The sequence below is a fragment of the Vanessa cardui genome, chromosome 8 (genome assembly GCF_905220365.1).
Source record: "Vanessa cardui chromosome 8, ilVanCard2.1, whole genome shotgun sequence".
NCBI lineage: Eukaryota > Metazoa > Arthropoda > Insecta > Lepidoptera > Nymphalidae > Vanessa > Vanessa cardui.
Genome location: NC_061130.1, coordinates 114,868 through 138,353, shown reverse-complemented (window position 1 = coordinate 138,353; position 23,486 = coordinate 114,868). Strand labels below are relative to the sequence as shown.

Sequence of the window (23,486 nt, the reverse complement as noted above, 5' to 3'; positions counted from 1 at the left end):
AACTGAATAATGTTCTCAATAGATGTCGCCATAAGTTTTGTGAACATTCTTGCCCATTCTTGCGTTCTATCCGTGACGCATGGGTTTCCTCATCAGTTATTCTACTCCGATACAGAAGTATTTTGCTGTGTTTCCGGTTATTGTGAATGAGCTAAATCCCAAACTATTATTATCCCAAAGTGCCAAGGGATGTAACATCTCAACATTGACGACCTCAGTGGTTTTCTGTGTTGTCTGTGGGTCTGGGTGTTTATGGTACCGTCGATACATCCGATTTTCCATAACACACACGCATCAGCTGCTTACATTGGGACCAAAGTAATGTATGATGGTGTTGTCCAATATTTATATTTATATTTAATTGTTCTTGTATAATATTTTGGACCGTGTAGGAAGTGTTTTTTCTCCTTGCATGATTATATGCAGTGGATATGACTATGTGTGCGGATCTAGCAGAATAATAAGATTGGGTTGACGATGATGAAGATGTCCTTGCAACCTACTTTTTTTGTAGCCAACTGAATCTTCAATTACCGGTCTAAATCGGAGAAGGATCAGACGTAGAAGTAAAGGCATGTTGGGGTTTTTCACGGCACTGGAGTACAAACAAAATTTTGTGCCAAAAGACGTTTTATTGGTCTGACTTGAAAATGACGCCCTAGAGCTCGGAATCTGCTATATAGTTATGCCTAATAGTTGCTGCTTCCGTATGACTATATTATAATCCCGATAAGCTGATAAATAAACGAGAGCATGTCAGCGTTGTGTCAGATGTGAACACGTTTGTTGTATAAAGAAGGAAAGATATCGTAAACAAGCGTCGTTATATCGCGATACTATCGAATTTCTAAATCTATTCCATAGCTCTGCAGTGTTTTAGTATATTTTTAAAGGAAGTGATATTTTTCTGTTTGACGTCACATATTGATGGATAGCCAATTTTTTTCCTTAGTATTTTCGTCTAATGATGTCAGAATAATTAAATAATGATTTATACTGTATGGTACCGCTTGTGGTTTACACAGACTAGTGTTTGTATGCGAACTTATTATGCAGTTATTGTTTAGAATGTTATGCTTTATACTGAACACGCTGATCAGAAATCAGGAGCTGCTTTGTAGATTAGAACGACTCCTATTACAGCTTCCAAATTTGATCATGCCTCGGATTTTCGGCGTCAATTATAGCGGCTCTGATACGTGTTTCTCGGAACTTTCGTATTATATATACTAGTTATGCCGTGCAAAGGGAGGGGGCGTGCAGGTGCAAGGTGCCCTATTTTGCCAATACTTTTACAAATACATTTCTTTGAAAAATAATTTACTTTTCTTGTCGCAAGTCTCTGGAACTCCTTCCCGGATTGCTTATTCATGGATAAATCTGAAACGAAATGTTTTTAAAATCCAGTAAAGCGGCACATGTTTTCCAATACAATATCAGATTTTATGCATAAACGTTCAGTTTATTTTATTCAATATATTTATTTTTAGTATGTTACTCCTTATTCCTTGATGTTGTACTTACCTCAAAAACTTTACAGATCAGAAAGATGAATCGTATTGCCAAACGGCTCCACCACAATAAGCTCAATGCGTGTTTTGAACGGGTTTTGTTTTCGTTTAACGAGTGTTTCCGTTCTATGTACCTTATAAAAATATTACTAGCGTCTCGCCCCGGCTGCGCACGTGTGCACTTCTTTAATGTATTGTCCATGTGTTATATACAAAAACCTTCCTCTCGAATCACTCTATCTTTAAAAAAAAAAAACTCATCAAAATCCGTTGCGTAATTTTAGATAAGATTAAAATCAGCGGTAAGCGACTTTGTTTTACACCGTGTAATGATACGCAGTGATATACCATTTAAGGTACCTCCTTATATGCCTCAAAATACTGTTAATTAAAAATATGTTTATGAAAGCCACTCCGCTCGAGCTTTCAGAAGCTCGTAAAGACGAAGTTCCTACACCTGATCTCTTCTACGTCGTGACGGACTGCGAAATGTCTACTCAGAGCCTATGTGTTTGCTTATATACTTGTGTTTCTAACTCCGCTGAAAGGCAGCCGAAGTTTAACTCAAATCATTACTAATATTAGTAGTAGTTAACTTGCTTGCTGTAAATACTGCTGGTGAAAACTAAAACAAGGCCGGGTTCTAAACCGCTTCAGTATTGAGAGTATTCGGTTAAAAAGACGTATCTAACGTACATACAGTTTCATGAAGTTGCAAATAGGTAATGAACATTTTTGGAGAAAAATATATTTTATGTATCGAATAATTCAGTCTATCCCTGTCCGGTTATTTTTAAAGTGTTGATGTTTCTGATGTAGGATTCCTGAAAATGGAAATCGATTAATTCTTAAAAGGGTTTTCACCGCTTTCCATAAGTGACAATCCCATTTCGGATTTTCAGATTTAAAAACAGATAAATTGAGTTTAAGTGTGATTTCACTGTTTCAGTTTATCAAGTCCATACCATACCTACTCTGGAGCTCTTCAATTTCCCTATTTTACTAAAAATCTAATCCCTTTTTTCACTCCCGTCGAACGCTTCTTTTGACTTTAAGATATAACCTCTTCCACGATATTAATTCGCCAAATTAGTCACTATTGACTTAAATCAGTCGATTAGGCAAGTGTCCTGAATCGAAGTCATAATTGAAGCGATGTAAACAAAAACGCATCGCGAATATATTTGTAGTACGATTACACATGTTGAGTGTCTGACTGTGATATTTGCATGGTTTTGTAGATATGTGCACCCATGAATACGATAGCCACACATTGTGGGCGTAAACCATGAAAGCTTGTAGGTTTAAAAAAAAGCTCAGTGTGATTTCGCAGTGCAGCCTTATCCTAAATAAATAGTAAAAAGAAATAGTTTTTGTTAAGTAATACCTTATCATTATTTTTTATTTTTTTTTGTTATATTATCCCAAAGTTAAAAAGACAACATTAACATCCTGTAATTATTCCATAGAGTACTATGTATATGTCACCCCGTGTATCATTAAATATGATCAAAAATTGATATTGTCATTTTACGTAGTTTTAATATAATTTAAAGTTATCACTGATATATAATGAACATATAAAAAACCACAAGAACAAACCACAGAAATTCCTACGTACTTATTTAAATACGATAAATTATTTTTTATCCTGCATGAAAATTAAATAGCAACTCAACGCTTTTTATCGTTGATATAATCTTTTATCGATTAATAAGCATTATACATTAATTATTTTTTATATTTAAATTTATTAATTGGCAGCTAAAACTAAATGAGTGAAGTTAATTTATATTTATATATTAGTATGTTTATATAGCTCAACTGAACCTACATGACAAATCGCTTTGAAATTGTAATGGCTGATATTCTATGCTGCAAGATTCGATTATATTTCGAATACATCAAAACGATGTCTCGAATTTGTTATTCAATTTTCACTGAGAGTAATCGTCCAGTAAATCTGCTTTTTCCTGCGACCCAGTGAAGTAGATTTATTGTTGTTTTTTGTAACCGTTACAGGAAGCCTTGTGTAAGTTAACTACAGACACTGACGTAGCTAGGCAAGGCCCCGAAGGGCATAGAAAAAGAATCGGGCCCTCACCCGCTCTTTCCCATCCCTCTCTAACTATAAATTAGCCTTTAAAATTATAGATACCGAATAAGATGTCTTGTGCGTAGGGTCATGTTTTTCTAGCTTCAGAAACTTAAGGTTTACTTTAGAGGGCCCCCTGAACTCCGGGGCCCTGGTGCACTACACCACCTACCCTAAGATAGCTACGCCACTGACTATAGGCCACGCATTATTGCTCTATTGAATATAGTCTTGTATTTTGTATGGCTATGTTTTTGTGTACAAGGTGAAATCAAATGCATTACTGACCTTAGCTCCCAGGGTGTTGACGGTGTAAGGAATAGTTAATATATCACCAAAGTCGATGCAAGGCGGTGACGCGTCACAGTAGCATGCGAAACCGATCCCGTAACCCCCGCCGAAGATATGGTATTACCGGTTTTTAGTGGGTATTCCATTGTACTAGGGGAGTGTACTCGGCTTCCTGAGTACCGGCAAGTTCCACATATTCACTACTTCACAGGTGGGAGACGCGAAATGAGTTTTGCCCGCAACAACATGGCAGTGTCGATTTTGACCTCAGCTGGTCGCCCTAATCGTGAATAAACATGTCATGACTGATATGACTCATGTAAGCGATACAGTGCTATACATTGAGTGGACAGCAAACTAAAGCTATTGAATGTATTCCACGCCTTATTCTCTCTTGAACTTGCCCTGACCCGGAGATCGATGTATGCAATTGTAACCGTCTCCGTAAGTCATCTGTCTGTCGTGTCGTCTCGTGGGAAAGAGAATATGAAAAGCTTCGGCGTAATGACTTTTGATTTAAAGTTTCGATGAATATTTAATGTTGTTTTTCATAAGCTGTCTGACATTTTGCTTAAACGAACGTATTGTTTATATCGTCTGTCGCGCATAACGTAGTTTTGTTTACGAAGATCTTTGTTATTTCTATACTTTATTAAACGAAAACACAAGTGTTTGTGTTTTTAAGTATTCGTGTATTGTATTGATGATATATAAGAAACAACAAACCGCAAGGTCGAGTGACGTAGCCGCGACAAAGATTCTTTGCGTGAGGTCTTTGTATTGATAATGATGATGGAAACGATTCGATGACTTTAATCTAGTAGATGAAACTATTTACAATTGACAATTTACATTACCATTTTTTAAATTTTGTTTTTAATCTCAAATACAGGTAGCAAACCTGTACATAGTAAGAAGAATAATTTACATTTCTAACATTTAAGTAGCTCTAACTATGGCAAGCCGTTAGTAAACTGTCACCGGGAAGAAAACGACGTTTACATTAGGAAACTTTATGTAAATAGATTTTGAATTCAGAAAAGAGTAGGACAGACAAATTTTACAAAACGTTCCGGATCTTACTGGTTTCTGACTGGTCTCCGGACATTTCCGTACTTTCCAAACATGGTCGAGGTCGAGGGTTTTCATGGGTACGCCACTCCGTGGTCCCAGGTTCGGTTTCCAGCCGAGTCGATGTAGAAAATGTTCATTAGTTTTCTATGTTGTCTTTGGTCTGGGTGTTTGTAGTAACGTCGTTACTTCTGATATTTCATAACACAAATGCTTATGCTACTTACATTGGCAACAGAATAATGTATGTGATGTTGTCCATTATTTAAAAAAAAACATGACACGAAAAAGTTTAAACAAATATAAGGCCTCGTATTTTGCATTCAACCATTCCGCGTCCAGCTTGTAGTTTATTGTAACTAAACTAGTTTTAGTTGAAACAAAAAAGTTATGTGGACAGTCGGCCGTTTAAAAAGAGTTATCCGTTTGAATAGCTCTCGTGGAACAGTCGCAGTCGGTCTGTAAACAACACACGACTGCCGACTCCGGCTCTTTCGTTCCATCGATCGGACAACTTCGGACACCTTAAACGACTTTCCGCTAACTTTGTTCTTGTTCCGGCGAGAGATGTTGCAGATGTCCAGGTGTTTGCGTTCGTTAATAAATAAATAAAGTAATCTGGTCCGATTGCTAAGAACTCTTAACATTAAGACGTTTTGTGTGCACAAATCCCATTTAATTTTATTATGGAACAGCAGATATGGGCCAGTGGTTAGAACACATGCATCTTAACCGATGATTGCGGGTTCAAACCCAGGAAGCACCACTGAATATTCTTTATCTTTACCTTTTCTTTATTTATAAGAATATATATGTGCTTAATTTGTTTATTAAGCATACGCATTATGTCTCGTGCTCGGCGGTGAAGGAAAACATCATGAGGAAACCTGCATGTATCTAATTTCTTAAAAATTCTGCCACATGTGTATTCCACCAACCTGCAATAGAACAGCGTGTTGGAATATCTGCCAAAACCTTCTCCTCAATGGGAGAGGAAGCCTTAGCTCAGCAGTGGGAAATTTACGGGCTTTTGTTGTTTTGTTGTCATTAATTATGGATCTGTAGGCACGGTCAAGAAAGCCTAAGCGAAACGCAAGACCTTCCTTTTCTCGAGCTAAGCTTCTAACTCGGACACATATTTTGACTAAAGTGATGAGTTTGTGAAGTTAGTTCGACTTGTGGAGTTCAGGAGTTACAAATTTGGCTCTACATGAGATCTGGTAACTTTTTGACAGCGCAAGTCACACGCTCTCGTCTTGGTAACATTTTAAGTGAAAATGTTTTTGGTCGGATGAAGATTTATTTTAAGAAGACTCTTGATGTTTGTTTTAGTTTCATACCTCAAATGATTCTAATAAAGATTGATCAGTGTTTAACAATACGCATAATATATGCGTGCTGGTTCCTAAAAACGATAAAATCTATTAATCGATAAGCCTACGGAATCTTATTAAATACATAATTATAATAATTGTTAATTCATATATCTTGTCAATGATTGTTGATAAAACAATCGAATCACTTGATATTAAGTGATATTTTTGATCCTCAACCATTGGTACAGCAGAATTTATAAGCCATCCTGATCCATACACACTCGACTATGGGAACTGAACTGGGCCGACCTGAAAGAAGTAGGGAGATATAAGAAACTTTCTGAATCAAATTTCAAATTGTATATTTAATATGTAGGTAACATTACGCTGATGATCTGATGCAACTTTATTATGCATGACACATATTTCATTTTTATTTGCAGCATAAAATACGTATTTTACAAATAGACTCAGTCGTGCAAAGTAGAATCTTAACGTCTCCGAATGGCCACGCATTACCATACCATTATCGTACTCTGTAGCAATATTTATGTTTTTGATATGAGTATGTCTGCAGTTGGTTATAAATGACTATAGGCATTCCCACGTCAAGTAGCTTTTTAAATTCTTTCTTAGTTAATTGACTTAATGAACTGGCGACTCTTGGCACAGTTAGTCGCTGTGATAATTGCTGTTAAAACTGTAATAACTCTCTCGTTAATTCAATATTGTTTTTTAAATACATATAATTAAAAAACTTTAATAACGTTGACTAATCAGTTGCAACACTGTTGAACTAAGTACCATCCATTAACTGATATGTAATAAAAGAAATGAAGAAATTGACATACATTTGGCAACTAAAAAGTCTCCCGAATATATACAAAATAATTTGTATGTTGTCGTAGTAGTCGTGGGTTTGAGCAAGCCCGTTTGAGTAGATGCCACCCAGTCATCAGATATTTTACCACTAAACCGCAATATATAGTATTGTATTTGTTATCAAGCTCGAAATTTTATTTAGAAGGGTTAGTGACCTTGTTTAGGCACCAGGGACGTAACAATGTTGAACCAAGGTTGGTAGCGTATTGCTCATGCGAGGAATAGTATGGTACACATCTGTCGATGTAAGACGGTTGAACGTAGACGGTGGTCACCAATTACCGTCAGGTGGCTCCTTTGTCCGTCCGTCTACACATAATTAAACAGCTAAAAATATAAGAAGAAGAGAGAAGTTTCCAAGAATGTGCAATAAAACTAACGATTGCATTGAAGCTCTCTGGAGCCGTGGTCTCAGCAAAACGTGTGCAGCGTTAAAATAACGTTAGACAAACCGGAACATTTAGCTATAATAATACTGAGTGTACGGAAATTGATAATATATTTTAGTTAAATGGCCTGTTATTTTGAAGAGTGTTTATTTTGCAATATAAGTTAACTGCTAAAAATTTTGTAAACTTTCTTTCAATAATCATATACTTATAATATATAAATATTATACAATGAGAATTATACAAGCAAATTACTATTATTTTTTTTTTAAAAAAAACTTACATTTTATGAATAAACTTTATTTATAATTTGTGATTTCATGCTTCATTTATCAAAGAAAAGCGTTAATTGATTTATGAAATAATTTTTCAAAACGTAGTATCGCCAACGGGCGTTTTTATTGTTTAACGAAACAAGCGAGGCAAACCCTCTGTCGTCTGCGGTAAGGCGGAGGCTCCTTTCAGTCCGACCGTAATTGTGTAACCGATCCGAGTGCACCATGCTAATTGAATGTGTTAAACTTGCTTGGTAATGCTATTTGCCAGATTTCGTTTTGAAAAGTTATATTTTTTAATGCGGCGGTAATGATCATATTGGTAGATAACCGTCGAATAAAAATCAATATTGTAGAATAGTAATTTTCATTCTTTGTTGATATAAGAAATTTATGGGTTTAAATAAAATATGTTATATCGATCACAGACTTTTCCTTCACGCAAAAATATTCATATTTTATGAGAAAACAATGAACTAGATGAAATTATTCGTAATCTTGGTAGTTGTGTTGCACAAAAGGCAAACGACCTTATTTTTTATTCTGAAATTAACACACAGTGTTAAATAGTTTAATTTTAAATTCGCTCCTGGTAAATATGAATTTGAGGTCTCCATACTTTAAATTTCCATCATAGAACTCGATAAAACTTATATCGAGAGGAGCCAGTGACTATGAATAATAAGACCACCTACTTAAAGCAATATTTTTAAGTTAAAAACAAGTTTTAATGTAATACAAATTATGTTAAAGTATTCAGTAGTTTTCTATAAATAGGCGACTGTGTATTTCATTATTAAAAACGAATAACTTTAAAAATTTCCTGCCGGTTCGTCATCTACACTCTTGAGTATAAATTTAAAGGAAAGTACAATACTAAAATTGTCTTACTGTTGAGTAAAGCCTCTCTTTTTTTTGTAGAGCTCACTTTACCCTGCTCCAATGGCATGTGTGACAGATTTAAACGCTCCCCATGAAGATATATTTTTCTTCACCACCGAATACGAAATCAATTTTATTCATAAATTAAGCTCAGTATTCTAATAAGCAGACTTCTGAAATAAACCTGCCGTCGAAGTCACTCAGCAAACGGCAATGTGCAATTTACAATTAGACACAATTACAGCCCCTCGCTACCGAGGTAACTTCGTAGACAATTAAGTTTGTAGCATTGCTTACTACGAGATTCGTAGCGTTGATGGTTCGTAGCATATATAAATTCGTTATTGGTTTGTATTGCCGTTTCAATAAGTGTCAAGGAGGTTTTAAGGAGAAAGGCTTTTTGTTTCGGATGAACGACTTCATGAAATGCTAATGCTTATTGTTTAAATTTTTAACTGGCTATGTTTTGCGGTTTTACTCGTGGTTGGATTGTAAATGCCTGTCTCATACTTAAACTATGATTAAAATATAACATAAACACCTCAATAAACTAAATATCATTCAGGTAAATAATATTTTCAATCAGATTAGTATTTCCTGAGATTAATGTGGTCTACAATGATTTTAACAACTTCTGGTTCGTTTTATGTGTGACGAGTAATATTGGAAGTTACAGCAATTATATTATGATTGTATTACTTGGCTTGCTTGGCACGGTCTGAACTACTCCATTATTATGTTTTCTTTTAACGATATTTCATATAAGAATCTTTCACCGATCATAAGCCCATAATACTTTTTCCGACGTATCAGCTACGGTGGCACATATTCAATTCGCATGCAAATGTTAACTGGTAGATTTACCTAAGCTCGATTTAAAAAGGATTTACCCGATAGCTGGGGAGAGGCTGACGGCTGAAGGGTACACACGGGGACGTTTTTAAAGGCAACTTGTTTTCCTTATTCGAATCTGTAATGTTATCCTTTGCTCTGTTAACCTTACCATCTTAAAATAAAAGGTTTTTTATTTCGGTCAATTCGATTGATTTCTATTATAATTTTTATAGTTTTCAATAAATTTGTTTTCATTTACAAAAACGAATCACGCATGTATCTTTATTAAATTAATAGAAAATGTACCATGTATAAAATACAATGTTGTCATTATTATATGTTTATTTATGATATTTAACTATATGTATTGTACTTGCGAATTTATTACTCTTCAAATAGAATTTTTTGAACAAAAAATGAATGAATTCATCGATTCTGTGTAAGAAGACTCCTTTTAATTAGAAAAATCGAGAATAAAGTGTTTTATAAGGGGCCGTGAACGAGGCCTAAAATACAAGGTCCCAACTTTGTATCTTGGGACATATACACGTATACAGCGTAAGGAATATTTTCTATCTATATCATTTGAAGACCCATTTTATCCGTTTTCAGAGAGATGTAAAATTTCCCTAAAAAGATAATTCAGTAAATATTTGCTTTACGAAATAGGTTGGCAGGCAAATGAGCTACATTTTGCTGAGTGGTCACCTCCCTTTATAAACATTGTGCGCTGTAAAAATATTATTTATTCCTTACAACACACCAATGTGCCACCGACCTCGAGCGCTTTTACGTCCCTTCTGCTTGCAGTTATACGAGTTTACTCGCCTTTACAACCGACACACAACAATAAGTTTTTCATTTTATTTGGCCCCTGATCTAGTTGCTTAATTTTCTGAATAAGTATTGAATGATTTATATAAGAAATGTTCCGCCAGTATCGTCCGCCTGTTCGCACAAAACAAGGAAGATAAGAAGCGCGTCGAGAAAGCGCTCAGTGAGTCCGGTCTGCCGACGGGGAAGAACGACACCATCAGTCAATCCAAGTTCCAGTTCGAGGATTTCTTCGCCTTCTACAAAAGCCTCACCCAGCGAACTGAAGTGCAGAAGATATTTAATAACCTGTAAGTTAATAGTGACGGTCCATTATTGTATCGATAGTTACACAACACGAAAGTAAAGCGAAATTATAGTCGATGTAATTGTAATCGCGTAATCTGCTCGAACAGCGATGCCTGCCCTGTCTCTCGCGCCTTCTGCTTATAAAGAACAAATGGATATTTGATTAACGATTCAGTAAAACCACAGAAGTTAATTTTACTCGATGACTGATTGCGCAATTTCGAGAGTATTACGGTGAAATTAATGATTAGCCTCGTTTCCCTACGCTAATAGTCCTCCCGGCTCGCACCGGGGACGTCGTCGAGGCTGATTAAACGTGCGCTTCCCATATTTCATTACCCGGGTCCGTCCGCTTCTCGGACGACAAAAGCCTGACAACTGAACTTGGTCTGTGATTACACGTTTTCTGTAAAAAATACCTTTTGTATGTTGATTAATATTTTATCTAAACAATGAATCTGCTGCTGGTCTAAATTAGAAACGCAAGCCAGCTCTATTCGTTGGGTACCGGTGGATAGTTGTGCTGAAGTATTTTTTTATAGATTGGAAAGAAAATATAACAGCCAGTAAAATAGAATACTTTATAAGGAGAGTGTAGTTCAGCACGAATCACGCAGCGATTGGAGGAAGCACGATTTTAAATTTCAAAACGTTCCTCAAGGATTATCAATTATTCGGCGTATTTGTTGCAGCACCGACGGCAAGCCGTACTTGTCGGCCAACCAGTTGGTCGATTTCCTCAACGACGTACAAAGGGATCCACGTTTAAATGAAATTCTCCATCCCTACGCCGACATCCAGCGCGCGAGGGATCTTATAAAGGCTTACGAGCACAACAAATATCACCAGCAGCGCTCGCAATTAACTTTCGACGGATTTTTAAGGTAATTTTGTGTATTTCTTTCATAATGCAACACACACAAACACTTGTTATTAATTATACAATTGCAACTTATTTTTTCCATCAATCAATCAAAAAATAAACTTTATTCAAGTAGGCTTTTATAAGCACTTTTGAATCGTCATTTTACAATTAAGTGAAGCTACCGAACCGGTGTTCGGAAAGTAGATTCTACCGAGAAGAACCGGCAAGAAACTCAGTAGTTACTCTTTTTTAACATTTAAAAAATACAACGTCATGTTAATTAAATACAATTATTTAAATTAATGTATCCTGCTTGGAAGTCAACAGGTATTAACTCCACGCTTTTTTATCATCTATAAAATATTGTATCGAATAATATGCTTTTTCTACCAATGTATTTTTTACAAACGATTTAAATTTACTAAACGGCAAAGTTAAAAATGTCTGCGGAATTTTATTATAGAAACGGATACCTTGCCCCAAGAAGGATTTATTGACTTTGCGGAGTCGGTAGTTTTAGCCATTGAGTGATTATATTGTCATGAGAAACAAGACTATATTTCCTGTTTTAAAAATTTCAGCTCATTCGATCGACTGGGACTGATTTAAAATGTGTTGTTGAGTTGGAATTAAATACAATCTCGTAAAATATACTTTATTCAAGTAATCCCTAACAAGCAGTTTTCAGCGTTCGTGTCATTCACAGTCATTTCCTTTGATTTAATTAGCCTCTAAGCCGCCGCCCGCTCGGAATGTAGATTCGAAAAGGCAACGGACTCGGTGGTAACTCTTTCCGTCGACTAATTAACAACTAATTACAACTAAAAAAACGTCTTGCATTGTAGAACGCAAAAGTAATTGGTCTCCCCGTTTAAAATGATAAATATTCGTAATTTTAGAAAAAATCGAATGGAAGAAATCTAGCGTAGTATTAACTGAACATTTATTTGTCATGTAAATTTATCGTGGTGCGTTTATCATTCAATGCATACGATAATGCAGATCTTGGACTTTTGGTTCATTTTGTCTGCATGCATTTCGTGTGACTTTAAATATGCCGTGATCGCAGACCGACAGCAATTTAAACAGTGATATTAATAATGCTATGTGGTAGAGATGGTTTTTAATTTTTTGCGCAACTACAATGTCCATACCACACTAAGCTATTGTTAAGATCAGCTCGGAGATAATTTTACCATTAAGCCCTACTTTTCAACAACATATTTGACTTGTAAAAAATAACACAGAATCAGAACCGAAGTGGTCAAAGAAATGGTAAAGAAAAGCAATAAGAATCGCTCGGGAAATGTTTCTTTAATTGTAATTGTTTTGTAATTTCGTGCACCGCGTCACCTCGCCGCGGGTACATATATCTCGTCTACGTTGAGAGACGACGTCAATACGATATATGCGTGATCAGCGATTGTTAATTTATTTTAGTTACTTTATTTTTAGAGCCGAGATGGCCCAGTGGTTAGAACGCGTGCATCTTAACCGATGATTTCTGGTTCAAACCCAGACAAGCACCACTATATATATGTGTTTATGATTCATCTCGTGCTCGGCAGTGTAGGAAAACATTGTGATGAAACCTGCATGTGTCTAATTACATCGAAATTAATGTGCATTCCTCCAACCCGCATTGGAACAGCGTGGCGGAATATGTTCTAAACCCTCCCCTTAATGGGAGAGGGGGCCTTAGCCCAGCAGTGGGAAATTTACAGGCTGTTGACTTGACTTTGAATTTATTTTATATATAACATATAAACATTTATTGGAATAAACCAAAAAAAATTCACTGAAACTATTTACTTAGATTTTAAATTTTCATTTGTGTATAAGTTAGTTTCGCTTTAGCGGTGGTCGTAATTATTTCTTTTGCCTGAAATTATGACCTAGCTGAACTTACCGCAGCAATGAGCTGACTGAGTCGGCCGGAAACAATTTCAGTTATATAAGAGTAAAAGTTAATATACATCGCGCGTTCGTGAAGAAAAATTAAATATTTTTTATATTTAACACTTATATTGAGTTGTTGACTGTACGTGTTAAATTGCCTCAAATATACGATCACATTAATATCCTTAATGAAATACATAATTAATGTACAGTCGGGGTAAGAAAAGGTTCACCTTAAGATCTATTTTCGTGTGCTCAGTAAGAGTATGACACTGACATCATATCTAATTTAAATTTGTAATGACTAATTACGCCATTAAAAAGATTTCATGTTGATATAAAACTAGACGTAGTACAAATATGTTATACTGTTTTGAACCAAGTTATCATACTGTGTAAGTTTAATTTTATATTCAGTTGTCAGTTTAGTGCTTAAGTTTCAAAAGGTACTAAGAGTTTACGACTTGATAAAGAAATGAATTTGAAAACTGACGAAGGTTTTCTTACTCTGTCTGTACAAAATTATATTCCAATAGATATACCAGAGCTGAAGTTAAACAAATGAAGTGTATCGAACACACCGATACATCAATCAAACGCTACGAAATATAGATTATGACGATCCTCGCCGCCGTCGGTAAAAGTAAGCAAGAATGCTACGTTGAGTAAACACGCTGCTCGTATGTTGATACTAGAAGTGGGACGGCGACTGATGTACACATTACGCGTACACTCGGCGGCGTGGCCGAGTGCCGATGTATGGCTCAGAGTCTCGTTCAATATCAGAAATGTAACTCCGTTTTCAACTGACTACGGAGAAGCAACAAGTAGGGCTGCGGACGAGACTTTTTGTTTTAAACTAAAGGCGGGCGGATGATTAAGTGATAACCACCGTCACGGATATTATCGAAGTTAAAATAACTCAAATCAAATCAATTTTTTAAGTAAACTTTACAATGAAGCTTTTTGAATCGTCTAAATATAGTCAATTTTTTCTAAAAAATATTGTTTTGTTTGTTTGAGTAATAAGATTTATTTATTAATTTATTCTTAATTAACTTTTTAAATTTAGTAAACGGGAAATTGATTAATTTTATTGTGTATATATGTGTTATAGTGTGTATGTATGCGCAGTGAAGTAAAGTAAAGTAACAGCCTGTAAATTTCCCACTGCTGGACTAAGGCCTCCTCATCCATTAAGGAGAGGATTTGGAACATATTCCACAACGCTGTTCCAATGCGGGTTGGTGGAATGCACATGTGGCAGAATTTCGATGAAATTAGACACGTGCATGTTTCCTCGCGATGTTTTCCTTCACCGCCGAGCACGAGATTAATTATAAACACAAATTAAGCACATATATGTATATAGTGGAGCTTGCCTGGGTTTAAACCCGCAATCATCGGTTAAGATGTACGCGTTCTAACCACTGGGCCATCTCAGCGTTGCCAAAAAAAGTTCTCTGTACCGTATGCAAGCGGAAAGTAGGGGTAACAAATTTATGCTCATTTCTTGTATTGATAGTATGTATATTACACATACAACATGCACAACATGCACAACATTGGGAACTAAGTTATACTGACTTACTCTTCCAACCGGACACAACGACACTTATATTCCATTTGGCGGTCGAATATGTGTTGGGTAAGTGGAATCTACCAAAAGGGGCTGGCGCGAAGCCCTACTACTGAGTGAATGTATATTTTGGTAAACGTATATTGTCGTACTGTTTCACTATTTACGGCATAAGCTACCATTAAAATATCGTTAACACAACCTCGGACTGACGCGCTATACTATGTGATTTCATAGTAATAAATCCTAACACGTAAAGAAACCAAAATATTTACAATCAACATTCGTATTAGGCATGGTCTCAAATTATTTATTTTGTTTCGCAGATTCCAAATTGTAATTTGAATTTGATATTTTCTCTGTGCTTTTTTTAGGTTTTCTTGTCTTGTCTTATTTATATAACAATTTTATATTTTAACTTTCAATTTCTTTTAAACATTATTTTTTACTTTTCATTCAATACTTATGTTAGTTATAAATATCCGATTTCCGAAATCTATATTTTAGTTTCTGCATTATTTGGAAGACTCGTAAATGTCCTAAACAACAGGTTCTGGTCGTAAACTGGACAGATGTACCAAGAGTAAGACAGTTAATCACTTCAAAATATGGAATGAAATTGTAAGCGTACGAAGATGGGGTAGCACCATTAATACGTGCCCTATAGTGTTTTTTATTTTTTTTTCAACTTTGAGGTTGTAAAAATCTTCGATTCGGATTATTTTATGTGCTTCTCGCTTGCGTTTGTTCACCGAAAAACGTCGAGACGCGTTGTTTATTGCGTAATATGCTCAACCTATTTGTCATATATTTGTCATATACAAGACTATTAGTAAGATCTAATGCTGTTATATCTTATCCTGCTTTTCTTCAAGATTTAAGAAACAGATTTCATTGTAACGAATAACGTTCTGCTATTTATGATATTAGTTTAGTGGCACGGATTTAATTATAATTATATATTAATTGATGTCAACTGTATCAGTGACATCAATTAGCTGCGGTCAATCAATAGTAGCTGTGGCGTGTCAGTTACGAACATAATTTATAATTCAGAAAGGAGACAAGACGTTTATTATTTTTGGACTAGTAGCGCGTTATGTTGTTTTGAATTGTTAATTGTGTTGTTATTGTTCCTGTTTTCCCTACAAATAAGCATCAAGCTTGAGCTTTGAGACGATAGCCCAAGGGGTCAGTATCGGACGTGTCTTGTACGACAAAGGCTCGTGTGCCGTTGAGATACTCTGTAAATAACGACGCGTGTTCGAATACTTCCACAATGTTCCACACCGGAACGAGAATTTCACAACAACAACAATAGCCTGTAAATTTCCCACTGCTGGGCTACGGCCACCTCTTCCCTTGAGGATAATGTTTGGAACATATTACACCACGCTGTTCCAATGCGGGTTTGTGGAATACATGTGTATTGTGGCAGATTTTTTAAGCATTTGCATGTTTCCTTCACCGAGTATTTAATAAAATTGAACATTCGCGAAATTTTCCAAACTCACTTGGATTCGTAATGAGGACTTTTGAGTCACAATCTTCGAATCCTATACGTTCAGACATCTGATCTCACTGTCTATTAATAAATGCTTATTTGAGCAGTCGCGTTCTATTTCCGCTTTGCAAATGCCGAGGATCTTTCCACGTCCTAAAACCTAATGTTATAAACGCTAAGGCGAGTGTGTTTACCTCTCACGTCTTATCTCCTCGACGGATTATAATGAAATTGCATATACGTTGTCAGGGGTGCAGGAAATTATAGCCAACCTCGCACGCGGGGGAGGCTGCCGGCGAAAACTACTAATGTTATAAAGGACCGACTGAGAACAATACGTGAATTTTAACTCGAGATAATATTCTGCATTGCAGTAGTGTGATGGATGGAGAGAGGTGGAGATTGTCTCCTAACCTCGAGTAGTTTTGACTATAACGGGTAAAATTGTGCAAATATACCATTTATCACGTAATTCTTACCGTCGTAAATGAAGTATTTATTTGCTGAAAAGAGTATCTGTTGAGTTTCCTGTGGGCGCTCAGTACAAGTTATACCGCGAACCGATGGAAGCTCGGTATAATCTCGTAAAATAACGACTCGAAAGAGCTTGTAAGAGTATATTTGAATAAAGTTTATTTGATTCAATTTCGAGTACGAGCTACTCGACTTGCATCTGCATTCAAAGTCAATATCGTTAGCTCAACTTTAAACATAATATCTCCGTCAGTAACTCGAGGTCAGTTCTTAACAAGGTACATTGTTATAGGTTTCTAATGTCGGAGGATAATCCAATAGTGGCTCCGAACAAGCTGGACCTGTGCGACGACATGGACCAGCCGCTCGCGCACTACTTCATCAACAGCTCCCACAACACGTACCTCACGGGCCACCAGATCACGGGCAAGTCGAGCGTGGAGATTTATAGGCAGGGGCTTCTGGCGGGCTGCAGGTAATTACCTTATTCTTTATGTTGTACGGAATAGTCGCGTGAGGTAAGGCATCGTTTACTTTTGACACCTGATGGTAAAAGGTCACCGCGGCGCGTGGACGAGGCGCTGTTAAAATATTAACCATCTCGAAATTATCAACACGCCACCAGCGTATGTAATACTAGATTATTGATATAGAAAGAAAACAAAAAAAAAAAAACATTAACATACACTATGTGTGTAAAGAAAAAAATATATACAAAAATGGATATAAAAACAACATAAACAAATAAAGATATAATAATAAAGAAAATAAAATGAAATGAATATAAAACTTATGTGCAGTCAAAAGGAGACAGCTCAGGCTATGAGGGATTTTTATCCCTCTGCTGATTTTCAGCTGTCTCCCTTGTAGCCACGCAATGACAGTATCAACTTAAACACAAACATTTGAGGGGTGCGGGGCGAAATATGTATCGTTATATTATGAACAAATTACAAAAAAATTATGTGTTGTTCTGGTGTATACCTTACTACTGCAAAATTTCATCCAAATCCGTTCGTTAGTTTTTTCGTGAAAGAGTAACAAACATACATACATCCTCACAAACTTTCACATTCATAATATTAGTAGGATAGGATAGTAGGATGTAAACATGTCAAATTAAAGTGCAGTATCGCTAGAATGGTTCAGCACATAGAGAAACCTCCGACCTGTGTTAGTCAGATAGTGTTAGTCGGATGATATTTTATTTTTTCTACAGAGTGGATTTGTTGAGTTGACGTCACCTTTAATAGCAATAAAAAATATCGTTTTAGAACCCTTGATCTACTACTACTATTCTGCACTTGCTTGCGAACAGCTATTGATAAAATACTGAATACCTTTAGAAGTTAAAAAACAAGACGTAATTTTGTTGAGACTACAGCCGTCAAGGTCGCTCGTAATCAGCTGTTTTGTAGTTTTTATACGCTGGTTCCCAATTTTCCGAACGTTGCTTCAATAAATTACTGTTATATAGTTGTAATCATGTCGCTTTTAACGACTCTAACGTTTAGATAAGGAATATCAAGTTTGTAATTATATCGCCGCCTGTCTGTACGAATCGAATATTTTCTTAGTTTCAATTTGTGTGCCGGTGATTTTTATGGCGTGTAACGGCATTAGAGCTGACGATCGCCTCCTGGCTATTTCTATTCATATGCAATATGTATTTAATTTGACAAAAAAAACCCGCTGAGTTTCTTTCGCCGGTTCTTCTCCAGTCTGGCTCTTTCTTTTTCCTAACCGGTGACAAGAAAGTGCTTCTACATTGTATAAAGTTATTTGAGTTTGAGTTGAGTTTGAGTAGGCGCGCCTGTGCTGAAATCCACCATCCATTTATTATACCAGCAAACATCTACATACATATATAACACTCTGTACTGCTGTGTACTATCTGTATGGTGAGTGAGGCGGTAAAATTGGTATGATATGATTGTAGAGTGATTAGGCTTTTCAGATAGAGACTTATATTTTTGATTGTGTCAGTAAAATATCTTCTATTATATCTCATAATCTCCAAAAAGCGATTCGTCGTTTTTATTACATACAGGCAGAAAATTCTTAAATTTAATGTCATTTATTTTAATGAGATTCACAAATTGAAGTTACTTTTTCCCCAAACGAAAAAATGATAATTGAGCTGACGAGATTGAGGTAATACTTATAAAGAGGCAGCTGAGACAATGTGGCGGGCACGGGGCGAGATACTATTTTCTTTCCGATGTTTGGCAACTTGGCTTCGCGTGTTTTAAAAATAAATAAAAATCCAACCAAGTCCGACACGATACTTTGTTGTATATCATGTTGGAGATCAGTATTTGACGTGAATCCTACTTGTTTGTAATATTAGTCGATACTACAGAGGTTGTGCGCAGTCCACGTGTTCAGTCACGTTGTCTCCGTTATCGGCGCCGTTATCTTTTAATTTTGTAACGTACGAGATCTCCAAACGAATGTAATGCGATTTTAATGTTGTAACGTATTAATATAACCACACGTTACCGCGCCGCGATGTAAACATAAACACGCTCGCTTTATTGAATCGCTTTTTATGCGAGCGTTAACTGCTTGTCCGATATTATTTTTATCGGTTACCGCCGATATTTATTGCTCTCGTAACGCTTTTTGATTTCGGGATATTAGCTTTCGATGGTCGGCCTCGAGCCGTGCTCTCTTTTGTGCTCGTTATTGCGCCCGAGGAATGTCATTGTCATCTGCAAGAGTTTCGTGAAATTTGCTTTTGACGGGAACACATTTTAAGGGGTTTTGTCGGCGAACGCTCTTCAAGATGTCGCTTATCGTTTTAGAACGAGTTGTGTTTCTGTATATCGTCGACATCAATTTAAATTTCAGAAAATATTGCAATAGAAAGTTTATTAATAGGAAGTAAACTGCAAGCAAATGCAAACCAAATGCATTTGAGACAGTTAACACGAGTGTATTGAGAATATTTAAAACACTTTTTTTAATTTAAACGTGGCTATAATAGGCTACAGGCAAAGTCTTTTTTTCTACGAATTCCTTGTTCTTTCTTTTACTTCATCGTACATTAAAAAGTAGTTATCTATACAGATGCCGCTACGAATAGACGTGGGATACTCTTAAAGGAATCAGCTGACTGTTGTGTTGTCTGCCGACCCACAACAGAACGGGGCACGATTAATAAAGCTGTATCATAATGAATGTACACGTCTATTAAGTGATGTTAATGTCTATTAAGTTTTTTTGAAGCGATCAGTTACCGTTCTATAGGAATATAAGCTTTGCTTCACCACATCAACGCTAGTATTAGGAGAGAAAAAAGATTCGTTTGAAATCGGTAAACTCTGAATATAATCATCATCAACCCGTTTTTGTCCACTGCTGGACATAGGTCTCTTCAAGTGCACGCCACTGTGGTCTTTCTCTGGCTACTCGCCCCAGCTCCTACAAGACGGCAGGCAGGCAAAATATAATAAATACTATTAATAATTATTTCACCATTTGAATGCTACATTATCATTTCTGCCTGTAATGGCATTTGTTTCTGATGTCGGGACAATGAGAATACGTCTTGCTTTGATCAATGCTTTAATTAGACTCTCTCACAGTATGTATTCTTATGAATTATTATAATAACATAGGTATGTAAGTTGAGAGGTGCACACATGCACACTACACCTCCCATGGCAATTGGAAAAAAAAATTTCGATAGTAAAATTTTTTTTTTACAATTTTGTTGTTTTTCAATTACTTTTTTTTTACATATTTCTTTAATCATTCGACAATAATATCTAAGTCAAGAAATAGTTAATACAAGAAAAACTTTATCGACACTTTTTCAAAATTTGTTAAATATTACAAAATCAAAATAAACTTTATTCAAGTAGGCTTATATAAGCACTTTTGAATCGTCATTTTACAATTAAGTGAAGCTACCAACTTACAATATGCGTATTACACTTTAAAAACAATTTTTAATTAACAATAATTTAAATAATAAAACAAATTTAATCTTTGAATGAGCTAAGCAAAATTAAAACGATTGATCAATACAATTGATTTTTCTTTTTTTTTTTTTTTTACCTAGACGTAATTAAAGTAATCGATATAAGTATTTCATAATTGAATATTTAATTATATGTTTAGAGCTTAGCAAAATTAATACAGAAGTATATATTCAATTAATTAATATTTAGGGCTAAGCGATATTCTTAGATCTAGGCTAATTTAATACAAATATTTAATTAAAACAAACAATATTAACGTTATTTTATAACTAGGTGCACCTAAACTAATTATAAGAAAAAAAAAGTCATTATACAATAACTTTTGTCTTATTCCTTCCATAACCCCAAGCTTTTTTTTTGTCTCGATCCTGTTTAAAATTTGTATATCATTGATTAGTTTTTGTTATAATAATAACATTTATTAATTGTCAAATCCTTTCATTTTAATCTTTTTTTTTTTATTCTTGGCCAAGTTCATATCCATAGTTTATATCATTTACTTAAGTAAATAAGTAAGTCACAATTAGTGAAAGTCACTTAAATATAACTTTTTGCATAGTACATATGCATACATTCATTCCTTTAATAACATAATTTTTCAACTTATTAGGCACCTACTTTGGGCTACCTTTTATATATTTATTTTATTCAGGATATCTTTATACATTTTATATTTCTTTTGTGCCTTTAAAATGCCTCAATACTTTCATGTCACGGACTCGCGTACAACATGCCTAAGATATTTGGCAGACACAATTTTATATATTTATGTAATATATTTTTCCATATCACACTACATATTTGATTTTACACAATACTTTGTAATTATTATCAGAATAATAAGCATTTTCCCAATTTTCGGGTAATCAGTCCGATCATAGCTGAAAAAGTTAATATTCTGATAAAATTTGTCATCCGTCATAAATATTCATCAACATTAGGGTTTATATTCATTTTGTCTTTCCGAGTAGGTAACTTTGAACTAACTTAATATCAAAATAGCTATGGCATAAAATAAAATTTGTTTAAGTTGTTCTTGAAAACACTAGCAACAAGTGAAATTTTTTTTTTTTTAGTTCATATAAAATAAATTATTGATACATCATTATTATTTAAAAAATATATAATTATAAATCAACACCTAATAACTTTTATAGTTCAATTTAGTTTTTAAAATTACTAATAGCTAGGTACTTGGATACCGAGATGACACATAATACGTAACACGCGTACAAGCTTGTGAATTCCATTCCCATAAAAGAAATGCTTAGGTGACAGTAATTGGAATCTGGCTGATGTCATATTTAAAAGATACAATTTATAAATACTTTTGAGTTACGGCAATAACTACATAAAATTAATTGATGCAAACAAAATGTTTAAAGTATTAGAAATTACCTAATTATAATATTTTTTTCAAATTACACTTATACTCACTATAGATTATTTTAGTAAGACAGGAAACACTCGTTCTTCATTCCATTTTCTTTTTTGTTAATGTCCTCGTCTTCTTAAGGTTTTTCTTTTCTCTCTTTCTATTTCTTCTTACTTCTTTTCTTTCTTTTTCACTACGAAGTAAATTTTGTCATTTCGGCTCCAAATAAGTTTACTTCCTTCTTCTTCTTATTTATTTTGATATTCATCTTGCTCTAATTTTAATATTTCACAAAATATTTTAAATGTGGTTCTTGTATCTTCGACATGATTTTTTTTTAATAATTTTATTATAAAATTTCACTTGCCTCTTCTTGTCTTTATTATTTAATCGTCCGTCTTGTCAGTGAAAATAGTTCGATTTTCGAGTATTTCATTTTTTTTTTTTATATTTTCTTCTTTTAACAAATTTTATATAACGGCGGCGGTGCGCATGCTAGAGAGCAAACGCACCGCGCTGGCAGGATCGCCATCTGATGTCGGGACAATGAGAATACGTCTTGCTTTGATCAATGCTTTAATTAGACTCTCTCACAGTATGTATTCTTATGAATTATTATAATAACATAGGTATGTAAGTTGAGAGGTGCACACATGCACACTACAGAAGCAAGCCAGAAAAAAATGCTATCGCTTAGCGTACGCGGCAAATCCCGGTCACAAGTAGTATATAGTATTACAGTAATATCCGGTTGCGAACTTTTGTATTATTCAAGGCGATATTTTCAAATATTGCTTTTACGTGACCCGCCGCCACCTGTGCGCCCTGTGGTACGGTTATATATAATAATCGTTCCAGCAGAGGATTTGCAAGGCTCACTTACTTAGAACTTAGTAAGGTATTACTTGATCGTTTGCATATAATAATGTTGTTTGCGATAACTTCATTTGCAATTTTTCCCCAAATAATTCTATATGTACCGGATGTATTTTTATAAAGTAGGAGGTTTAATTGTTATTTAAATCATAATGCCACAGCTTTGACCGCGCGGCAATTTACAGTTTTTCGGTTTGTTTAATCATAAGTATCGTCAATCACAAGGATTTTAATTAAAATGTTAAAATTGTACGTTC

At 35.0% G+C, this 23,486-nt stretch overlaps 1 protein-coding gene across 4 annotated transcripts in view; it reads left to right on the top strand.

Moving 5' to 3' along the window:
• The window catches only part of LOC124531925 (1-phosphatidylinositol 4,5-bisphosphate phosphodiesterase classes I and II), an 89,633-nt gene that overhangs the window by 35,635 nt on the left and 30,512 nt on the right, over positions 1-23,486 (top strand). For all 4 annotated transcript variants that reach the window (XM_047106495.1, XM_047106496.1, XM_047106497.1 and 1 more), the window contains exons 5-7: positions 10,485-10,670; positions 11,361-11,552; positions 17,282-17,464. In XM_047106495.1, coding sequence (XP_046962451.1) covers positions 10,485-10,670; positions 11,361-11,552; positions 17,282-17,464 — 561 coding nt within the window. The remainder of the gene's footprint in view (positions 1-10,484; positions 10,671-11,360; positions 11,553-17,281; positions 17,465-23,486) is intronic.